The sequence below is a fragment of the Archocentrus centrarchus genome, chromosome 6, assembly GCF_007364275.1.
Source record: "Archocentrus centrarchus isolate MPI-CPG fArcCen1 chromosome 6, fArcCen1, whole genome shotgun sequence".
Classification (NCBI taxonomy): domain Eukaryota; kingdom Metazoa; phylum Chordata; class Actinopteri; order Cichliformes; family Cichlidae; genus Archocentrus; species Archocentrus centrarchus.
The window spans coordinates 12,501,492-12,521,127 of record NC_044351.1 but is presented as its reverse complement, the minus strand read 5'-3'; the positions used below and the strand labels follow the sequence as shown (position 1 = coordinate 12,521,127).

Genomic DNA, 19,636 nt, shown 5'->3' with positions numbered 1-19,636 from the left:
CCCCGGTCATTTTTATTCTGATTGGCTGCCCCTCACAGCCAGAGCTCTGATTAGGATATTAAGGATATATTTTCTCATCAACATCATACAGAGAGACAAGTAGAAAAAAAAAATGTTTGTTTAATGTTTAATGTAATATTTAAAGCAGTCTGAAGTCTGTAACATCTGGCTTACATGAATTACTCATACTTGCTCATGCCCACATTATTTGAAACTTTGGCCATGTTTAATATGAGCATCCACCACATGAATGTACATGACAAAAGGAGAAAAGCATAAAACATCCTTTTAATACACACACTCACCTGCTGACAAGAATGCAAGAACAAGTCAGAAATCTGATGATAAAATCTCATCTTTTGTAGTGTAATTTTTTTTTTACTGTGCAAATTACAGCTAATATCACACAAAATGTTTTTTAAAAAGAAAACAAAAAGGGACAATTTATTATAGAATACAGTTGTTTATCCAGCAGTTTGTACAACTGCACTGTAAGTGTATGTGTGGATGTGAGAAACCCTTTGGAACAAACTCCATTATTGTCTGTCTACATTGCACCGGCATCTTTTGTGATTGTCCTGATACAACATAAATACATGTACTTGTACACATCTCTTCATTTTCACAGCTTTCACACAGGCTTGAATGTGGCATATGAAAAAGTCAAAGTCAATCCTGTAGTAATCCAGTCAGTAGAGATTTAAAAACAGAGCGGTGCATTGTTGTTCTCTTCCTTTCGCATGTCTCCATCTGGTGGTGAACACTGGCAGTGACGTACATCTTTTTCGGCCGCTTCCTTCAGGGGTCGCCACAGTGAATAATCTGCCTCCATCTCACCAACCCTCCTTCACTAAATCCATGAATCGTCTCTGTGATCTTCCTCTTCTCCTCCTGCCTGGCAGCTCCATCTTCAACATCCTTTATATCCACAGTCCCTCCTCTGCACACGCTCAAACCATCTCAGCCTGGCCTCTCTGACTTTGTCTCCAAACCTCTCAACCCGAGCTGTCCCTCTGATGTACTCATTTCTAATCCTGTCCATTCTGGTCTCTCCCAATAAATATCTGAGCATCTTCAGCTCAGCCACCTCCAGCTTGGCCTCCAGCCTTTTTGTCAGCGGGGAATTTTGTAATTGGGGGTTGCAGGTGGCTGCTTAAAATGACCATGAAAGCTATCACTGTTGAAACCATAGGCAAGCAGACAGTAACAATACAGACATTTGGGATAAACTGAGTTTTGTTTTAAATAAATATTTTTGTTTATTCTTTAAGTTCACTAAGTAACAAAAGCTGATTTTTTTTTTTTTTTTTTTTTTACACATTAAAAAAAGCTCCAGGGATTTGGAGATTCCAAACCTCTGAAAAGATAAGTTTCTGGTTTTAGCAGGGCCACTGTAAATAATTTAAAGACTCGTTATCGGCCTGAGGCTTGAGGACCATTCTTATTTTGCTGATGCAGTTGGAGCAATTCATGGTCAAAAATGACTGGAATCAACTACTGGGATTTCCAAGAACAAAAAAAAGGGACAAAAGTAACAAAACTTTGGTGAAACAGACATTCACTGTGTTCATCTTCACCTACTCCAGCACACAAACACTGAAATCCCTCCCTTTTATAAAAGCTGTGGTATGTTAAATCAAACATGCCACAGCAGAAATGACATGAGCACAAAGTATATATATAAAAACATATATTTATTGTTCTGTTACTGTTGGTTAACTTGAACAACAATAAATGGCTGCAGGCCAGGAGACGTACTGTACACATACTTAGAAAGCCCCAGAGGGCTCCTGCTTTTAGATTCAGTGGCAATTAACAATGCAAAGAGAAAACCAGAGCAAGAGAAACAGAAAACTATGTTTATGAATATTAGGGTTCAACGGTGCACGCAAACGTCATCCTTTAGCCAAAGTGGTTCTTCTCCTACGCAGGGAAATTTACAAGAGGGGTAAAAATACTGTACATTGTTCTCTGTGTGTATGCAACTGCATGAACATGACCTTTTATCTATTCTTGTGTAGGACAGTGATAACTACTCACCTTTTTCTTCCTCCAAAACATGCAAGGTGGAAGAAAGTCAAGTAAAGCTTTAAAGGATAAATGATTATTAGACTCTAATGACAGAAATAGAGGTGCTCCGTACGCCACAAAATAGAGTGTGGATTAAAATAAAGGTTATATATATATTTATAATATATTTACTATATAAAGGCTTAAATCTCTGAATACAAAGACAGCCACCAGTGCCGTCCCACACACATTCCTCAGTACACAAACCCTTGAACACAGTAACAAACAAACCTGCTTTTGTCTCATTTTTGCTCCGCGGACCGCACAGTTGTTGCACATCTGTAGTAAAACAGACAAAGGCTCCTGACCAAAAAGCTGATTTTCCTCCTGATGATGGAACTGCTGCAGTATTTAGATATGAAAATTCAAACTTTAACAGAGCAGTTAAAGCAATTCTGCAGCACCAGATTTCTGGGTTAAAATATAATTCAGGGGGTTTATTCAACACATTAAAATTTAAACAGTTTCTTGATATTTCACCGGTTGGGGGAGGCTGAGGCTTGTGTATGTGTCTTGATTTCACTGACTCCAGGCTGGAAAGTCAATAACACAGAGCTTGTTTAATTAAAGCAGCATAAATCTGCTGAGTGACAGTCAGGAAGCATCAAATCAGGTTTTGCCCTCATATTGGCAGAATAAGAAAAGAAAAGGATGGGAAACAAACAAGGCAGGAGGAATGGAAGCAAGTCTCAGTGGTTGTGTACTTATTTCCTCTTCAAGGCCTTTTTTTTTTTGACAGTTTATATATGAAACAAAGTGGTTCAATAGGAAAACAAACACATTTGTAGAGAAGATGAGACCAGGTCCAAATGTCTGTTTCAGTCCGGGCAAACGTTTACATTCCACACGCTGCAAAACACATCAGATGATCCAGTTCCTCCAATTCACAGGAACTTCTCTCCATCTCCTCTCATCCTCAGTCTCATCGTGTCCTCCAGACTCTGCTGAGGGGCACCGGCGAGCAAATGTAAATGTGCAAATGTCATCCGTAACACAAAACCGTTCAAAAACAACTTGACAAAAACAAAACAACTGACAAAGAACTTTTTGTGTTTTTTTTGCAGTCCCTGAATTGTCCCATCCACTGTAAGAACTTCCTTACACTGAACTTTAATTTGCTTAAGTTGCAGGATTGAAGTGAAACTGATCTGTTTATGTGCCACAAAAAAAAAGAAAGAAAGAAAAATTAAGAGAATATTAGTAAAAGGCTGCAAAACGCTGTTACCTCCAAAAGAAATGACAAAAAGAAAAATATTAATTGCACATACTCCGACAAGAACCTGAACCAGCAGCCGGGGCGGTTGAGTCATGTTCGAACTTCTAAGCGTAACAAAACAAACAAAAAAAAAAAAAAGAAAAGCCAAGATTTTGCTCGGTGTTCGTCACCCACCTCTACAAAGCTCTGTGCAGAAATGTGTTATGACACAGTGTACTCTCTTTTTTTCCCCCAATTTCAACTCAAGACTGGCTTTTGAATTTTTAAACCATAAAGAGTAATTTAAGAAGTCTCAGCTGTGCAAATGCCTAAAATATAATAAATTTAATCTGTAGCCACGCCCTCATGTCTGGCAAAAACTTGTTTTTCTTCATTCCCTTCATTTCAAATGGTCTTCCTTTGTTTCTCTCTTTTTTCCCACCCTCCATCTTTTCCGAACTCATTAAAATAAATCTCGCTTAAAATCTCAGTTAAATTATTGTGATAAAATTCTCCAATTTCTGAACGTTTCCTTTCTAAAATTCGGTCTGTGGTGTCCCTTTGAGATGTCAGACAAAACTTGTGTGCAGAATATCAATATGCATCACTATGAAAGCTTCGTTATTTAATTTCACGCTGCCTCAAACCCTGCAGACAGATGGCATGAAAATGATATTTAACACGCAGTCCTCACAACTCTGCAGTCTGGCCAAAACTGTCTCAAAAACACTAAAATAATTCCTCACACATTTGATAAAAATCTTCAGTTTAGTACCGGTGGAGTGAGAAAACTGATGATATGTGAAGATATGGACATCGATGGCAAGAGCCAACATTGCTTCAATTAGCTCAGAAGTTTTAGGGGTGTTATTTGGACTTGCGGTGTTTTCTGCTTTTAATAACCCTGATCATGAAGCCCAGGTGTTTGATGGGAACAAGCGTCTTGTTCAGTCGACTTATTTAGTCCATGAAGAAAATGCAGGCACTGCACAAGCAGCTGTTTGGTTTTAGGTGAGCACTGTGACCGCTGGAACAGCGTAGCTGACTATTAGCTTACATGACACTTTAACATCAGCAGAAGGACCACACAGGGGATTGTTGGATCTGTTGCCATAGTAACAGTTGGGCAGAGGAACTCAGAGTGGCTGTGAGGGAGTCAAGTGGAAGGTGTGTGCTGGATGTATTTGAGTTTGGTTCTGTGCGGGGTGCGCTGGCTGGTTCTCATTCTGAGATGGAGGATGCTGTTGAGGCTGCTGCAAGATGTGCACCACCCGGCTGAGGGTCTCTGTGGTGGCGAACGCCAGGTACTGGCAGCAGAGCCAATCCTCGAGGCTCACACCACAAGCGTTGTCCAGCGAGCGCTCCGCAAACTTGATCATCATCAGCGTCCGCTTGAGGTCCAGCCAGTTTTGCAGGGTGGCTTCGCGCTGGCTCGAAGTGGCCCCTGATATGGGCCCAGTGCTGCTGCAGCCCAGCGCCTGAAACAAGTCCTCCCGGGGGCCCCAGAGGAGGCACTGCAGGCAGGCCCGCGCCTCGGACATTCGGATTCTTTCAGAGGGGTTAACAGTGAGCAGCAACCGTGCCAGCTGCTGCAGGCCCTGTGAATAAAGCGATCTCACGGGCAGTGGCGGCAGGTCCGCCCAGGTGTACTCCCTTTCCTTCAACTCCGGCGTCTCCTCGAAAGGGTTGGGTCGGTGCAGCATCTCGTAGATGAGAATCCCAGTCTGAAATTCATCACACTTGCGGTACTGAGTAGCTGTAATGATTTCAGGCGCTAGCCTCGACTGGTCGCGCAGTGTACTCGGGTCAGTGGCCATGAGAGCAGTCTTTTGTTTTGCTTGGGAGAAGTTACTGATGATGAGGCGCGCGGGGCAGGTGGCATTTGCGGCAGCAGCCGCCGCAGCACTTGAACCCGAGCTGCTGCCATTGCTGTTATTGTTGGGCTCAAGTAAGTCCAGATTCCAGGGGTTGCCAGGTTGGCATTGTACCAGCAGCAGGTTTTCCAGCCGCAGGTCACAGTGGGTCACATGATATGGTTTCATGTGCTCCAAGCCGCAGCACAGCTGCAGCAGCAGAAGACAGACCTGACGCTCATACAGCTCCGGGTTTTGAGTATGTCTGGTCATGCCTTCCCTGACAAAGTCAGCCACTGTCTGGAAGGGCACCTCACGTGTGATTACCACCACTCGGCTCCTCAAGCGGCCAGCAGAGTTCATGTGACCTGCTGTCGGGGCTTCATCTAGTTTCCCATTTGGAGCAGATGATTTAGAATCTGGCATCTTAGCCTCTTTGTCTTTTTCTGTGAGCCCCCCTTCCTCCTTATCCACTTCCTCCTCCCCTTCTTCCTCTTCCCAGGGTAGCAGGCGGGTAGGGACATCAGCCAGGAAGTGGCCACAGTCCTGCTGGATGTTGAAGTGCACTGGCAGGCTTTGCCTCACTGCGAGGCTGTGGAAAAACTGCTGCTGGGTCTCCTTCACTTGGCTCCGACAGATCTGGAGAGGTAAAGATAACAAAAGAGAATGAAATCACCATCGGTGCAACGTCTGAGTTTGAGATGAGAATTGTCTCATTGTGGAGAATAACAAATGAAGGAAAAACTTTGATGACATTCTAGAACTTTCTTATTGTCACGAAATGACCTGATGATTCTGTGACGCGTGATAATGCTCATCGTCTGTCACAGAATTGCAAAAACAACACAGACACTGTCCTGCTGTCAGAAATGCTTACTGAAGCATCGGATGTGTATCAATCCATGGCTAAAAATACCCCTCAAAACGTGCCCCTTACTCCTGTCTGTGCACTGTTTGGTTAAAAAAAAAAAAAGAAGAAAAAAAAAAAAGACATTTAGTTGTTTCGAGAAAAAAATTTGAGGTTTTAAACATGAAACCTGTCAAAGAATATTGTAAGAACAGGCACACTGTTGTTTTTGGTCTTTTCATAAGATCTGTTCACAATATGAATCCTAAAGAACATTTTAATGTGGTTGATTTTTAAAGTAAGACAGCTGATATCTGAACCTTTATTTTCCCCCCCTGTAATTCCTATATACTCTAACTTCATATGTTCAATATAAACTAAATTAGAGTCATCTTAATGAAATAAAATGGGGTCTACTGGCAGCAGAATTTGCCTCCTGGCTGCCACAGGAGACCTCAAAATAAAAAAGCAACTTTCTTCAACATCAGGAATAAAATAGAACATTTCAGCAGGGACTGCAGTGGAGACCTCAGACATCAAACACATTTTCTGTTTCTTTCAAAACTCTGTCCTGCTCAGTGTCTCTGGAACAATGCAGCTAATGATACGCAGAGCTGGAAGAAGCAGAAAGCAGAGCTAAGGCTGTCAGAGACGGCAGTGAGAGTGCGTCTCTGTCTCCTAAAGCAGTGACAGCCTCTGTAGCTCTCATTCTCAGGCTTTGATCACAGCACAGTGAGAGGTGAAGCCGAGTCAGGGACAGAATCAGTCTGTGCAGAAATCACCACGGATTACATATCTGGGGTTGAAGAACAGTCTGTCCCCTCAAGATGAATAGTGTGGGTTTATTCATAAATATCAAATTAAACCCCTTCGTCATATCCGATGACCGATGTTTATAAATATTTCTGTCAAGAACGTTTAATAAATATCCCCAAAATACAAAATGATGATTCTGTGAGATGCTGTGAGGACAAACATAACAGTGAGTGTTGTTTAAGGCCATAGTGGGTAGCAAAATGAAAAAAAACCACATAAGAATACACTGTGAGCTATAAAAATGCTGTTGTCAGACATCTTTGGCAGCTGTCTGACATTAAGAATAGTTTATTTTAGAATAAAAATTTAAATATGACAACAGATGCAGATGTCAAACATTAAGACTAAAGTTGCTCTAGAGCTCTGTAGGATTTCTATCTTGATAATGTATATAACTAAATATTATAGTACTGAAACACAGTCACTCTTGCAATAAATCGTGGATTATGAATTCAAACCTGAATATGTGTTTCTATATTACAACAACAACAAGTCGTTTCACTTTATTACTTGTATTAAAAGTCTGACTTTAAGCCTTTAAGTGTCTGCCGTGATTTATGTAGATTTTATTAAACTCTGATGCAGCGTGAAGAACTCCTCTTAGACACACCCTGTAATTCGTCAGGAATGTGCCGCTTCACTCGATGTTTGTTTGAACATGATGGCTCGCGATGACTAGACCTGCCTACTTATCGTTCCTTGAGGACATTTGCAGAATTTTCAAAGCTTCGATACCAAACTTGTGCTGCTGGTTCTAACACAGTGCTGCAGGTTAACAGGCAGTTACTGCATTTATTAGCACCTCTCGTTCCCTTAATGTCGACACTTCAGAGATACTGTAAAGCTATAAAGCACAGTAAGCTACTCACTAAATGCTTTGGAGAGCTGAAATGGATTATGAGTAATTAACACAGAGGTAAAATATCACAGCATGTTAAGTGCAAGTGCAATGGGATCATCTGCACCTAAAGGGTTAAAGGAAGGCAGGGGGATAGCTGGGTTGCATTCAGATGGAGAGCTGGGGATGGTTTAATTGGGAATTTGGGGCCTGTATCTACTGCTTCTGGTTGCCTTATTTATAGATGAGCATCTTAAAAAAAACAAGACTTTCTCTCAAGCCTGCTGCTAATGTGAAGGCAAAGCTTTGAAGTAGTGGCGCACAGAGTTTCATATCCTGTGAATAATTTAACCTTCATCCATATCTGCTTTGTATTTAGCTTCAGAACTCTTCCGGCAAGCTGTGCCCTCAAACCCGCACTGTTTTTTTTGTTTTTTTTTCCTCTCACCACACACATTTACATACACAGTGAAGACAAACCTGCTACCCTTACACAATCGCAAAGAGAGGAAGAAAAAAAAAACCAAACACACAGGTTTTATTGCACAAGGTCATGTCCTGAGGGATCAAAGTTTAAGTGTCAATATTTCACACCACCTCGGGAAAGGAAGGGAGGAGATTCGTTGACACAAACAAAACAGAAGGATTTTATGAATCTACTCAAAGGACTGAAACAAAAAAAAAAATCTACAATGATTTTGATGTTGCAAAAATACAAAAAAATCCCATCACCACCATCAAACACACTAATTAAAGCAAACTGAGAACAAGCTGTAGCTTTTTTTGGGGGGGGGGGGGGGGGGGGGGGGGGGGGGGGGCAGACCTTTGATTGTAAAATAGGACAAACCTTTATTTACCACCCAGGTTTCATATAGTATTTTAATTACAAAAAATTAATAAGCTGTACTCCTTTAAAGCCAGAAAAAAAAGAAAGACATCTCACCTTGATGGCATAATTGACCAGTGGGTCCTTGGCGTAAGAGGCAGTGTAGTAAACAGCGTCCCCCGCCTCACAGCAGGGTTTCCCAGTGGTGAGCCTGAAGTGGGACCAGCTTTCAGTGCCAAATCTCAAATGATCCTTCTGGCCAGCCATGAAACGGTCCTCGCATTTTGCTGCCAGCTTCCGTAGAGTGTCTGTGTGGAGTCCCCGGATCCTCCCTACCACCTCATCCCAGCTGTCTAACCCCCTGTAAAGAGCAGGTCTCTGGGGTTTGGAGCCTCCTCCGCCTCCAGCTACCCCACGACCTGCTGTTCGACCCCTTCCAGCCAGAGATTCGGAACTTGGGTAGACCCTCCTCTCTTTGCCAGTGGTGGTACTGGGTGCAGCAGATGAAGGCTGGGGGACCAGGGAGGCCACGCTGTTAGTCAAGCGGGCCTTGGTGGTAGCTGTGGCAGCTGAGGGCCTCTCTAAGGAGTCGCCGCTCTCGTGGTCATGGGCTCGATGAGGTTCGGAGCTCAGAGAGGAGCTCTGACTAGCTGTTTCCCAGGTGGAGTCTAAATCATAGAGAGGGTTGGCTACACTCAGGTTGGTGCCCCCTGGTTTAGCTTCAGCCCGAGGTCTAAGGCCTCCCTGCACTGGCTCTTTGCCTCCTAGGCTGGGTTCAGTACTGGAACGAGGAACAGCCTTCTTGGGTAATGGTGGCGGGGTGGCTTTAGGGACTGGCTGCTCAGCGAGGCCTTCCATGTCAATGGAGGCCAACGTATCATTGGATGCTTTCATGTTCCGGGGCTGTTTCAGTGGGATCATGTTGGCTCGAGATTTACCTGAAGGAAAGAAAACAGATAACATGTAAACTGCATAAATAAGACCCAAGATGAAAAGTTCTTTCGATTTCCTTGAATTGAATTCACATGATAATATAATGTTAGTACGCTGAGCATAACTATATTTATCAACCAAGGAAGCCTGCACTGGAGAAAAAGAGCCCTAGAGGGTATATTTACTTAAACACAATTTAAGATTTGTATGCTTTACACTGCATTTCATTACATCACACTGAAGTTTTACTCAACATATTTCATATGAAAAAAAAAAAAAAAACCTTTTAACTCCACAATATTGATCTGATAGTTACAATATAGTTATTACCTGAAATTACCTGCAGGTTGGGATTTTGTATCCAAAGCATAATCATGGTACATTAAACTGTTTGTACAGATTTAATAGCTTCAGTCAATTCTAAGCTATTTAAAACCAAGGACAACATAAATATTGCTACTTTCAAGCACCGATAAATACACAAAATTACTTCAGATATTTTGTTAATATTTCTGTGTTTTTACTTTTGCAATATATCAGATTCAGGATAATTACACCACACACTGATAAGATGAAGCAATCTTTGCTGCCAAAAAACAAAGAAAAGCATCAGATTTTAAGAATTTGTGACAGCCAAAACCCTGACATCAGTAAAGGCTCCATAACAAAAAATTAAAACAAAATAAAAGCTATAATTCATAAAAGATGAAAATGATAAAATGACACCGGACGCACTAATAACAGCGCACTCTTTCAACTAGGGCTTCCCCTTTGCTCACATGGTGTTTCCAGAGACCCGCTGGCTTGTTGCTCCTCTTGAGGACAAGAGGATGACATGATGATGTGTGCGACGGCACGTGAAGGAGCTGGTGGCCCTGTGGCAAATTCAAGCCAGAGAGCACGACAGCTGGACACAGGCTACTTCTCCAACCATCCAGCTGCCCAACTCAATCTGCAGTCCTGCTCTGTAGTGAGGCTTAAAGAGGCTGCATGGAGAGCAAATTTAGAAGTGGCTTGACGTGACCTTATTTTTGCTTGGATGGTGGAAGGAAGGAACTGGAGGGTTGAGGGGTTGATTGAATTCCCGTTCTGTGGAGTTGAGGACCACAGAGGCACGTGGGTCAGAGACAAGTGAGATAAAATGAAAAGCAGACAGGGGGTCGTGCTGTTTGCATGATGGGAACAAAGCAGCCTGGTAGCACTAACAAAGTGGGTGCACAAGGTCACGGACAACTCTACGCCGCAGCTTTAATTCACCAGGGAGCACCCCGAGTTCTTGCTGGATAATACTGAGAAGCTCTGAGTGTCAGAGGACGATGTCTTTGAAAGTCACCTTTTCTACCAAATTACTTTCACCATCACTATGGCAAATACATCCTCCTGAACAAATCATTTCTCTTTGTACAGCACAAACACTGATTATACATTACTGAACTACGGGTGACTCCCCACGTGCAAGTCACGCTGACATCATCCTAAGAATGCAGGAAAAGCTTTAAGATTGAGCAGTCAGGATAAAGTAAATGAGTCTTAGTAATCCTCCCTGGAACGAATATATTAAATGTGTTCTTCCACCAATCTGCAGTAATCCATCCAAGAAAGCAGCCGTCTCCCACTTCCAGTCGTAGGGATATTTTATTGCAATGTGGCTGTGACTTAACTCAATTACATAAGACTGATTTTTTTTTTTGCATGCATATGATTAAGCAAATAAATCTTTAAAATATATAAAAATAATCTAAAAAAACAAACCCTAAAATCAAAACTTCTCAAAAACCCCAAGATGCTTTCAAATGTCTTATTTTGTGCAAACAGCAGCCCAAAATAGAACAGAGAACAGCACCATGTTAGCACATATGAGACGCTGAGACAAAGCCTGGAATTTTTGCTTGTAAAATGGCTAAAACAATACAGATTTCTTTAAAACGTTTACTTCAATGTTCACAACTATTAACAAAATATCATACTCAACATCCCAGAGTGCTGCAGACCTGCTGTGCCTTGCAATTCAACTCAACAAACAGATGAGTGTAACAGAGGCCTGTAACAGAGGCCTGTGACAGTGCCCCCCCACCACACACACACACACACACACACACACACACACACACACACACACACACACAAAAAGCAAAACTCTGTGGTGAGGGATGCAGCGCAAACACATCACTACAAAGTTGTTTTTAATCATTTAAACCTCACAGCTGTTTAACTAAACTCCTCTTGACGTGTATCTGTGAAAGATAACGTAGCTGAGAGAGCGACTGTTGCTTGAAAAATCATTGAGGATTTAAAAAAAAAAAAAAAAAAGAGCATTTTCTTTTACAGTAGTACGAAGAACCTGATGCGTCTGAGCCAAATTGCTTTGTTACTGCTATCAGTCCAAATCTGGGGAGCAGCAGATGTGACTTCAGAGTCTCTGCTGCATCATCACACACTGTTAACAATCTATATGAAAACAATCCAACAAGTGATTGACACACACACACACACACATACACATACACACACACACACACAAATGAGACATAGCAGCAGTAAAACTGTTAATATTTGGAGTATTAAGTGAAAACTCACAAATACACTGACAAAACTCACTAACCCTTTCAACAGGATGAAATGCAACAGTTGCACATAAAATACCACATTAGAGCATTACATTCAAATTTCTGGAGACCAACTTACATCAACCTTTTATTCTAAGTGGATGAAGGAACTTGTTGCCATAGGAGAATGATTACTGCTCAGCTGTTGTGGTGCCTCAAAACTAACTCTGACACATTAACAAGAGGCAGCGATAGAGGAGGTGGGCAGAATAAAGAGGACCAGAGGGGTGGAATGGACTGAGAGCGGTGGAGTGGGCGGTTAGAGGTGGTAAAATTGGGGAGGGGTGAAAGAGAATGAAAAATACAAAGAGGTGAGGGGGCTGATAAAGAGAAAAAAAAAACAAAACTGGATGCAGATGATGACAGATGAACACAGCGATATGGAGGAAAACGAGTGAAACAAGCTTACCGAAATTCCACTAACGCCTCAAAGTTCTTAGACAAACGTGGTGCAGCAGCAGCAGCGCCTGCAGGCAGAGTGAAACGCTGTTCTCTGCTTCCATGCCTGAGAGCCTGTGAGGAGTCGCTGGTGCCAACAGACGGGCTCAGTGCTCCCACCAATAATGGAGATTTCTCACTTAAAGGCAGCGAGCACTCTGCCTCCTACTGCCTGATGCTCTGATTAAAACCCAAGTGCGTGTATACTATATGACAGCGAGTGAGAGAGAGAGAGAGAGAAAGACTGAGGCAGAGAGACACTTACGTTTGAACAGTGAACCTGATTCCTCACTAAAAAATGTGTGAACAGCAAATATAACAGCAACGCAAAGTGAAGAGCAGGAAGACGAAAACCAAATCGATTCTACAGTAAAGGCAGAAAAGACGAGAAACGTGAAAGCTTGAAGCAGGCATTACACTCAGCAGCTGTGCGTCTTAGGGCGGGAGGTGTGTGTGTCTGTGTGTGTCCTAAAGGCCACACACCTCCTCCCAAACAAAAACGACATGCTGTTTCTGTGCAATGTTTGACAACAGACAAACCCACAAACTCCTATCTAGCCCCTCATTAAGCAGCAAGCAGCAAAGTTAAATTAGGCTGCAGGCAGCTCGGGGTGCATCATCCAGGGAGCTTTTAACACAATCTATCCACAGAGCTGGTGTGCATTTCGAGCTTCACAAACACACACACACAGATACTGCATTCCCAGTTTGCACTGCCTTCTGAAAACACCAAATTAGTACAACAGCACCAGAGCAACACAAATATTATGTCACTGATGAATCCTTTAACAGGAACCCCTATAATTCTTTTAAACGTAACACATACACATTTGGAAAGATGCAGTGAACCACCTCATTTGTGCAGCTGCTCCACAAACCCACACTCTACCCTTTCACTTTGTGTTTCTATTTCTTGTTCTCTCACACAGCACTTGATCACCAAAAGATCGTTTCCCACACACAGAGAGCTTCATATGTTAAGTGCCCGGCAATGCTTGACAGCTGTGCCCACCTCTCTCCTCCCTCCTCCCCTCTCTGCTGTGGAAGCTTATTGTCAGAGCAAGACAAAAACCTGTAATACTGAGCAGCTAGCAAAGTCTAAAATGAAACGGGACCATCAGTAAGACTCCTGATTATTATGGTATTAGAATGGGGAAGACGGGTGTACTTCAGAAACTGTTGATGTGCTGGGATTTTCCCACAGGGTTTACAGAAAACGGTCCAAAAAGAGAGAAAATATCCAGCAGAGCGGCAGATCTACAGGTGAAAATGTGTTGTTGATGCCAGAGGTCAGAGAATGGCCACACTGCTTTGAGGTGACAGGAAGGCAGCAATTCCATTGATATAATGGCTCAGGATGGGGGATAATTTTTGGGACACATTGGGTCCCTTAGTACCAACTGAGCATCGTTTAAATGCTATGCAGCCTACCTATTCTTGCTGACCATGATCACGATGTACCCATCCTCTGATGGCCACTTCCAGCAGGATAATACTCCATGTTACAAAGTTTCTAGAACAGCACAGTGAGTTCAATAACCTCAAATGGCCTCAGCATCCAATCTGCAGCAACTATGCGATGCTATCATGTCAACATGGATTAAAATCTGAGGACTATTTCCAGCATTTCATGGAATCTATGCTACCAAGAATTAAGGAGCTCTGAAGGCAAAAGGGGTTCCCAAAAGAGTACTAGCAAGGTGTACCTAATGACGTGGCCAGGGAGTGTATCTTACCCATGTAGAATAACTGTAGCGGGAACAAATCTGCAATGTGCTGGGATACTTGTGTGAAAAGAATATCTGCATCCTGCTTGTTTACAAATTTCTTGCTGTGTCTCAGAAATGGGCCAACTTAAAGAAAAAAGAATTTCACACAGATATTTTTATGCCACATATTGGCTTCAAGAAATACGATTAAGAAACAACAACTACAAAAAAAATTTCCTGTTTGTATCCAATTCCAGCTTCTCTACAGCTCTGTTCACTTGACTCTACTCACTGTTTCCATTTACACTGGAAATCTAAGGTCATGCAAACTGCCTTCTGTGCCTTATTTTTATTATCAATGGAAGCTTTGCTTGTATTTGTTAGAAAACTGCTTACTTGTGCACCACTGTATAAGATATTGCAGTGGAGGCCAAAGAAAACAAATCAAGGATCAGCAAGTGAATATTTCAGGTTGTGGACTTGCCCTTTCCACAAATACCTTTTTCATACTGGACTTTAATACTGCCATGTCTTTGACATGCAAGAGCTCAGTTCTGATCACCATCACCATCCCAACAGGAACTGAACCAGCTTCACAAGTAGGATCAATAGCCTCAGGCCAAAGATTTTCCCACCTCCAGCTAAAATAATGTCTTTTTTTTTATGTTATTTTAGGCACCAAGCTGCAGGCTGTGTGTGAAAAGATGTGTTGAGTTTTCGGGCTCCAGCTGTTTTTGCAGAGAATAAATTATGACTTGTCACATGAGAAAGTGTGCTGCTACAGGAGGACGGTAAGAGTCAGCCACTCAGGAGTGAATGAACTGCCATAAATGAAAAGTGAGAGATTATGGAGGGGGGGGGAGAAAATCCTCCACCGGTTAGGTAACCTAAGAGCAACAGCAAATTGGTTCCACATACACATACATTTGATGCTTTACGGTTACTGCAAATAAAACCAATCTGAAGTGTGAACAATGTTAAATTCAATGATTTTGGCGTATAATCTCCATTTTAGTTGCAAATTGTACTTCCTGTACTTTTTCTTCAATCAGTTCAAGAATGCAACTGATGGATTTGTGGACACGGCACAAAAATCAGTCACACACAGACAAAACCTGCTTATCTAGACAACTCAATCATTTCCATTTTGTGCTACTGCCGCCTGCCTACACAGCACAGTAAGTACTATTTAAAATGTCACGGCTCTTCAGCACTAACACATACATGAGTTTAAGGAAACCATCTCCATCTTGCATGCTTCACTCTTACCCAGATTGCTGTAGGTGGCACTGCATTGGCTGGAGGCAGTAGAGTGGGAATGATGAGAGTGAATCCCGTCGTCCTCGGGCTCTCCCAGGCTGGCGCTGCCCTCGCTGGCTGCAGCTGCGGTAGCAACCTGGTTGGCATGGCCCTCCTCGCCCTCCCCAAGCACCAGCCCCAGATTCACTTTGGCAGGCAGGGAGGTGGCACTGGGCAGTTCCCGATCCCTGGCACTGGCACTGCCTGGTACCTGGCTGCACATGACAGAGAGAGGCATGGCTTCATCCAACAGTCTACATGTGACTGCACTTGCTGACAATGTGTCTCCCACTGCTTCCATTACCAGACTCGACAGAGTAGCTGGTATTATTTTCACCTTGTGAGTCTGTATGTGTGTGTGAGCGAGAGATGATGGCAAAATGCTTCAGCGGGAATTGTATGCGAGAAGTCTGGATCAAAATGGAGGCCAAGGTTCTAAAATGGAGGTGTAGTTATTCATGAGTGCCTAATAAGAATACTAGAATAAATATGATAACGCAGTTTAAAAATAATCTTTTGTTTTTAAATTAATAAACATTATTTGTTTTATTTTCGCAACAAGTCATGGATTACTCTTTTAGGCTCTGCCCGACTGCTTGGATCAGCTGGTTGTCACTTTTGCGGCGTTCCAAACACACATGCTGCCAACAGGTAAGTGTTTCTCTACTTTACTTTTAAAAATGTCATTATGAGCTGTTGTAAATACTGATACCACTTCATCAGCAAACAGCTAATCCGGCCGATACACTGCCTGCACCGATTTATCGGCTGAATACTGAGTATTTGTAACATAAATGTATTAATTCCTTCTGAGTACCAGGGGGCATATAAACATCAGTATGTAGATGGGTGTTGCGGCTGGTGTGATCCCATCATGAGACCGCCTCGACGTTCATTAATCTTTTCTCGACAAGCTTTATTCTTCAAAGAAATATCTGCAAAACAACTCATAAAAGAAGCAATATGATATTAGAAAGCTATATTGCAAAGACAATAGTGTTACAGGATGATGAATGAGCTGCTTATGATAAGGACTTTAATCTGTCATTCATTTTGTCTGTGACTGATAACTATATTGAAACATCACAGGATATAAACAAAACACATACGATATTGTTTTTATCTGGTCAATGTTTTTTCCATCTCTGATATCAATATGTGCTTCACTATCAGCACACTTCATCTTCCTCAGCAAGTGATAAATTGGAGCCAGTGCAGCTGTCAGTGGGAGGCTTTTGAAGCCTGATGCGTTTTATATGCAACTACACATACGGCGCCTAAGGGAAGGTGTAAGAAAAAGGCAAAGCAAGTCACAGCAGAGTATGATGACAGGTTTTTGAAGAGCCCTTCGACAGTAGGTGGCTCTGATTTGAGGTGTTTTAGGAGGTGAGATCAAAATTTGCCACAGACATAAATGCCATTATTAACCTTTTCATTATCGTTCCTTTTTAGCTAATTTAAAAAAAAAAAAAACTTCTCAACTCTAGGACTATAACACCGATGTCTTGGAAAATAAGTTAATGAATCCATCCATGTTTTAACAACTTATTCGGCCTGGGGTGGTGAGAGGACTGGAGCACATCCCAGCTGACATACAGCAAGAGGCACAGACAGCTACACACTCTCACATCTACACCTACAGCTAATTTAGCACCAATTAACCCGTCGAGCAACGGGAGGAAACCCACGCAGGCACAGGGAAACATGCAAATTTGATGAAGTTTGCACTAAGTTAGAAAAGAAAGAAAATAACTGCAAAATAAACAGTGATCATAACTTCAATCTTTTGACTGACAGTGAACAATACTTCTACAATGTCACTTTAAAGGTCTGTGTGTAAAATCTCACCACTAGATGTCAGTAGATTGCAGTCAACTGAGTTTTGTTTTCTTGCCCCTCCCAATTCAAGTGCATAATCCTAGCTATGGTGGCCTCTGTAAGACAAACAACTCTGGCCACCATTCAGCCATTCATTTAGTGAGACTGTGAGTCCACTTTCTGAAAGGCGAGTTGTTGAAGATTTTCTGAACTTTTCTGTTGGAAAGCGCTATTGTTTTTGCTGTTAGCCTCTGTTAGCTGCTGTTAGCCAGCGTGATTTTTACTCAAGCCTAAAATTAGCTGCCATAATGTTAGCTTATAACTAGTTGTTGTTGTTTAGCCGACTCTTTGTCAGCTGTCTGGAGACAGGAGGGCTGCTTGTCTAATATCCTGACAATAAGTAATTGCAACAACTTTAGGAATAAATAAAAAAGCATGTTTATTCATGCCCTGACTTCAGTTCAGGAGATGAGACATTAGGTGAGCAGGAAGAGGATGAGATGGAAATGAGGGAGGAGAGTGCAGTGGAGGAGGAGACAGATGATGAAAATATACATGTACAAATGTTAAATGGTCCCTTGAGCACTCAAAGCACTGTACACAACATGTCACATTCACCCTTTTACAAACACAGTCATACAAGCACTTTGTTTCTGCATCTAAGTGCTTTCTATCTAACATTCACACACACCTTCACACTCCGATGAATGCATCGGGAGCAACTCGCAGCTCAGTATCTTGAACAAGGATACTTTTGGCACGGAAACTGGAGGAGCCAGGGATCAAACCAGCAACCTTCTGATTAGTAGATTACACTGCTCTACCTCCTGAGCCAAAGCCACTCACAATAGAGTGGGCACATTATGGGTGAAATATATAGTTTGATCTGTGATCTTTAAATTAAAAGAACCTCATAAGGTGCACTACATATGTGCCTTTCCTTCTAACACTGCTTTTAAGGATGACTTACTGTAGGTGAATATGTAATACTACCCATTACAACACCATACAATGGCTTCATCATGTTCTCGCCCAAATGAATGGTGGGTGTGAGAAATCTGGGTCATATCTGACATTTATCATCACTGTGAGAGGTGAAATCCCAGAGTAACTCCAATCACAGTGTGGAAGTCCTGGTGACGCTTTGGAGACTTATCGCATACTACTGCTTGTTGCTGCCAGAGATGCAAGTTGTACAGACAATTTGCCATGTGTGTGTCTTCTTAAGAAAGTAACAGCACAACAATGAGGATTATGGGCAGTATTTTCTGACATCAGAAACCATTTGGAATTTAAAGATATCTATTTTGACTTCATGACCTCTAGAGGGAAGAGAAGTTTTATGATTAACTGGCAGATTAATAGGTCGCTGTCTGGTTCTTCTTCAGCTTTTAAATTACAGTGTCAAATATTTACAGCTCCCTGAAACACCATATTTGTATAAAGCACTTTCTAACGGAGGAACAGGAAGAACAGGAATTTGCCTTTTTTTTTTAAGCACTTGCGTTGAGTCAAATTTTTAGCTCTACAAAACAAATGTAAAACTTCACAGAATGAGCCTACATGTAACAAACAACATAAAGTAGCAACAAAAAGAAAATCCTTAACAACATCTTTAACTTAACATTATGAAATGATCCAGATCACTCGTTAGTATGGTTTCTATAGAATAAAGCCCATCAGCACTTAGACTGGTTCCCTTTAATAACGCAACCCAAACAGGAAGTTTGTAGCATTTGTCTTGCCCCTGTCAAAAGAAGTACCTTTCACCAGACAGCTGAAACAGTGGACAGGGGAAAAACTGCAGTAACTATGATAAAATAATAATAATAATTATGAAAAGTAAAAAGCAGCCTTATTATTGGCGCAGACAAAGTGAAGTCACCCCTTGAGTAAACAGGACACTTCTGGTTACTGACCTCTGATCTGACTACAGTCTGTCAGTGTGGCCACTGAGGTGGGCTGACATCCTTACTTGTAAAATGTAAACCTAACTGTAACACATGTACACACACAAAAAATGTTTGCTACTTAGGTAAAGCTGGGCTTCTAAAAGGCTGTAATTTTAGATGTTGTGGTGGCAGCATATTGCTCACTATTCTGGCAGTGTCATTCTGAGTTTGAATCTTCATGTATTGCTATTCAATGTCAAAACTAATATATAAAGAAAATTAAAAGGTCATAAAAAGTTCACGCTCGGTTTCATAGCCGCAGGTCTTGTCATGGGTGGGACTGCTTGGCAGTAATGTTTGTATTATACTAAATCAGATGTGTCATTTCCTTTAACTCCGTTGATTACACACTGGCATGACTAATTATTTGTGTGATCACGGGCAAAAGTCCCTAAAGTACAGTTCAAGACACTGAGCTCATCAAGAGATCTGAGCT

At 42.0% G+C, this 19,636-nt stretch overlaps 1 protein-coding gene across 2 annotated transcripts in view; it reads right to left on the bottom strand.

Annotated features, from left to right (window-relative positions):
• Nucleotides 1-1,673: 1,673 nt before the first annotated feature.
• The window catches only part of peak1 (pseudopodium-enriched atypical kinase 1), a 117,351-nt gene continuing 99,388 nt past the window's right edge, over nt 1,674-19,636 (bottom strand). For both annotated transcript variants that reach the window (XM_030731711.1, XM_030731712.1), the window contains 3 exons: nt 15,401-15,645; nt 8,563-9,383; nt 1,674-5,757 (listed from right to left, as the gene is read on the bottom strand). In XM_030731711.1, the coding sequence (XP_030587571.1) occupies nt 4,402-5,757; nt 8,563-9,383; nt 15,401-15,645 (2,422 nt within the window). In that variant the 3' untranslated portion in view covers nt 1,674-4,401. The remainder of the gene's footprint in view (nt 5,758-8,562; nt 9,384-15,400; nt 15,646-19,636) is intronic.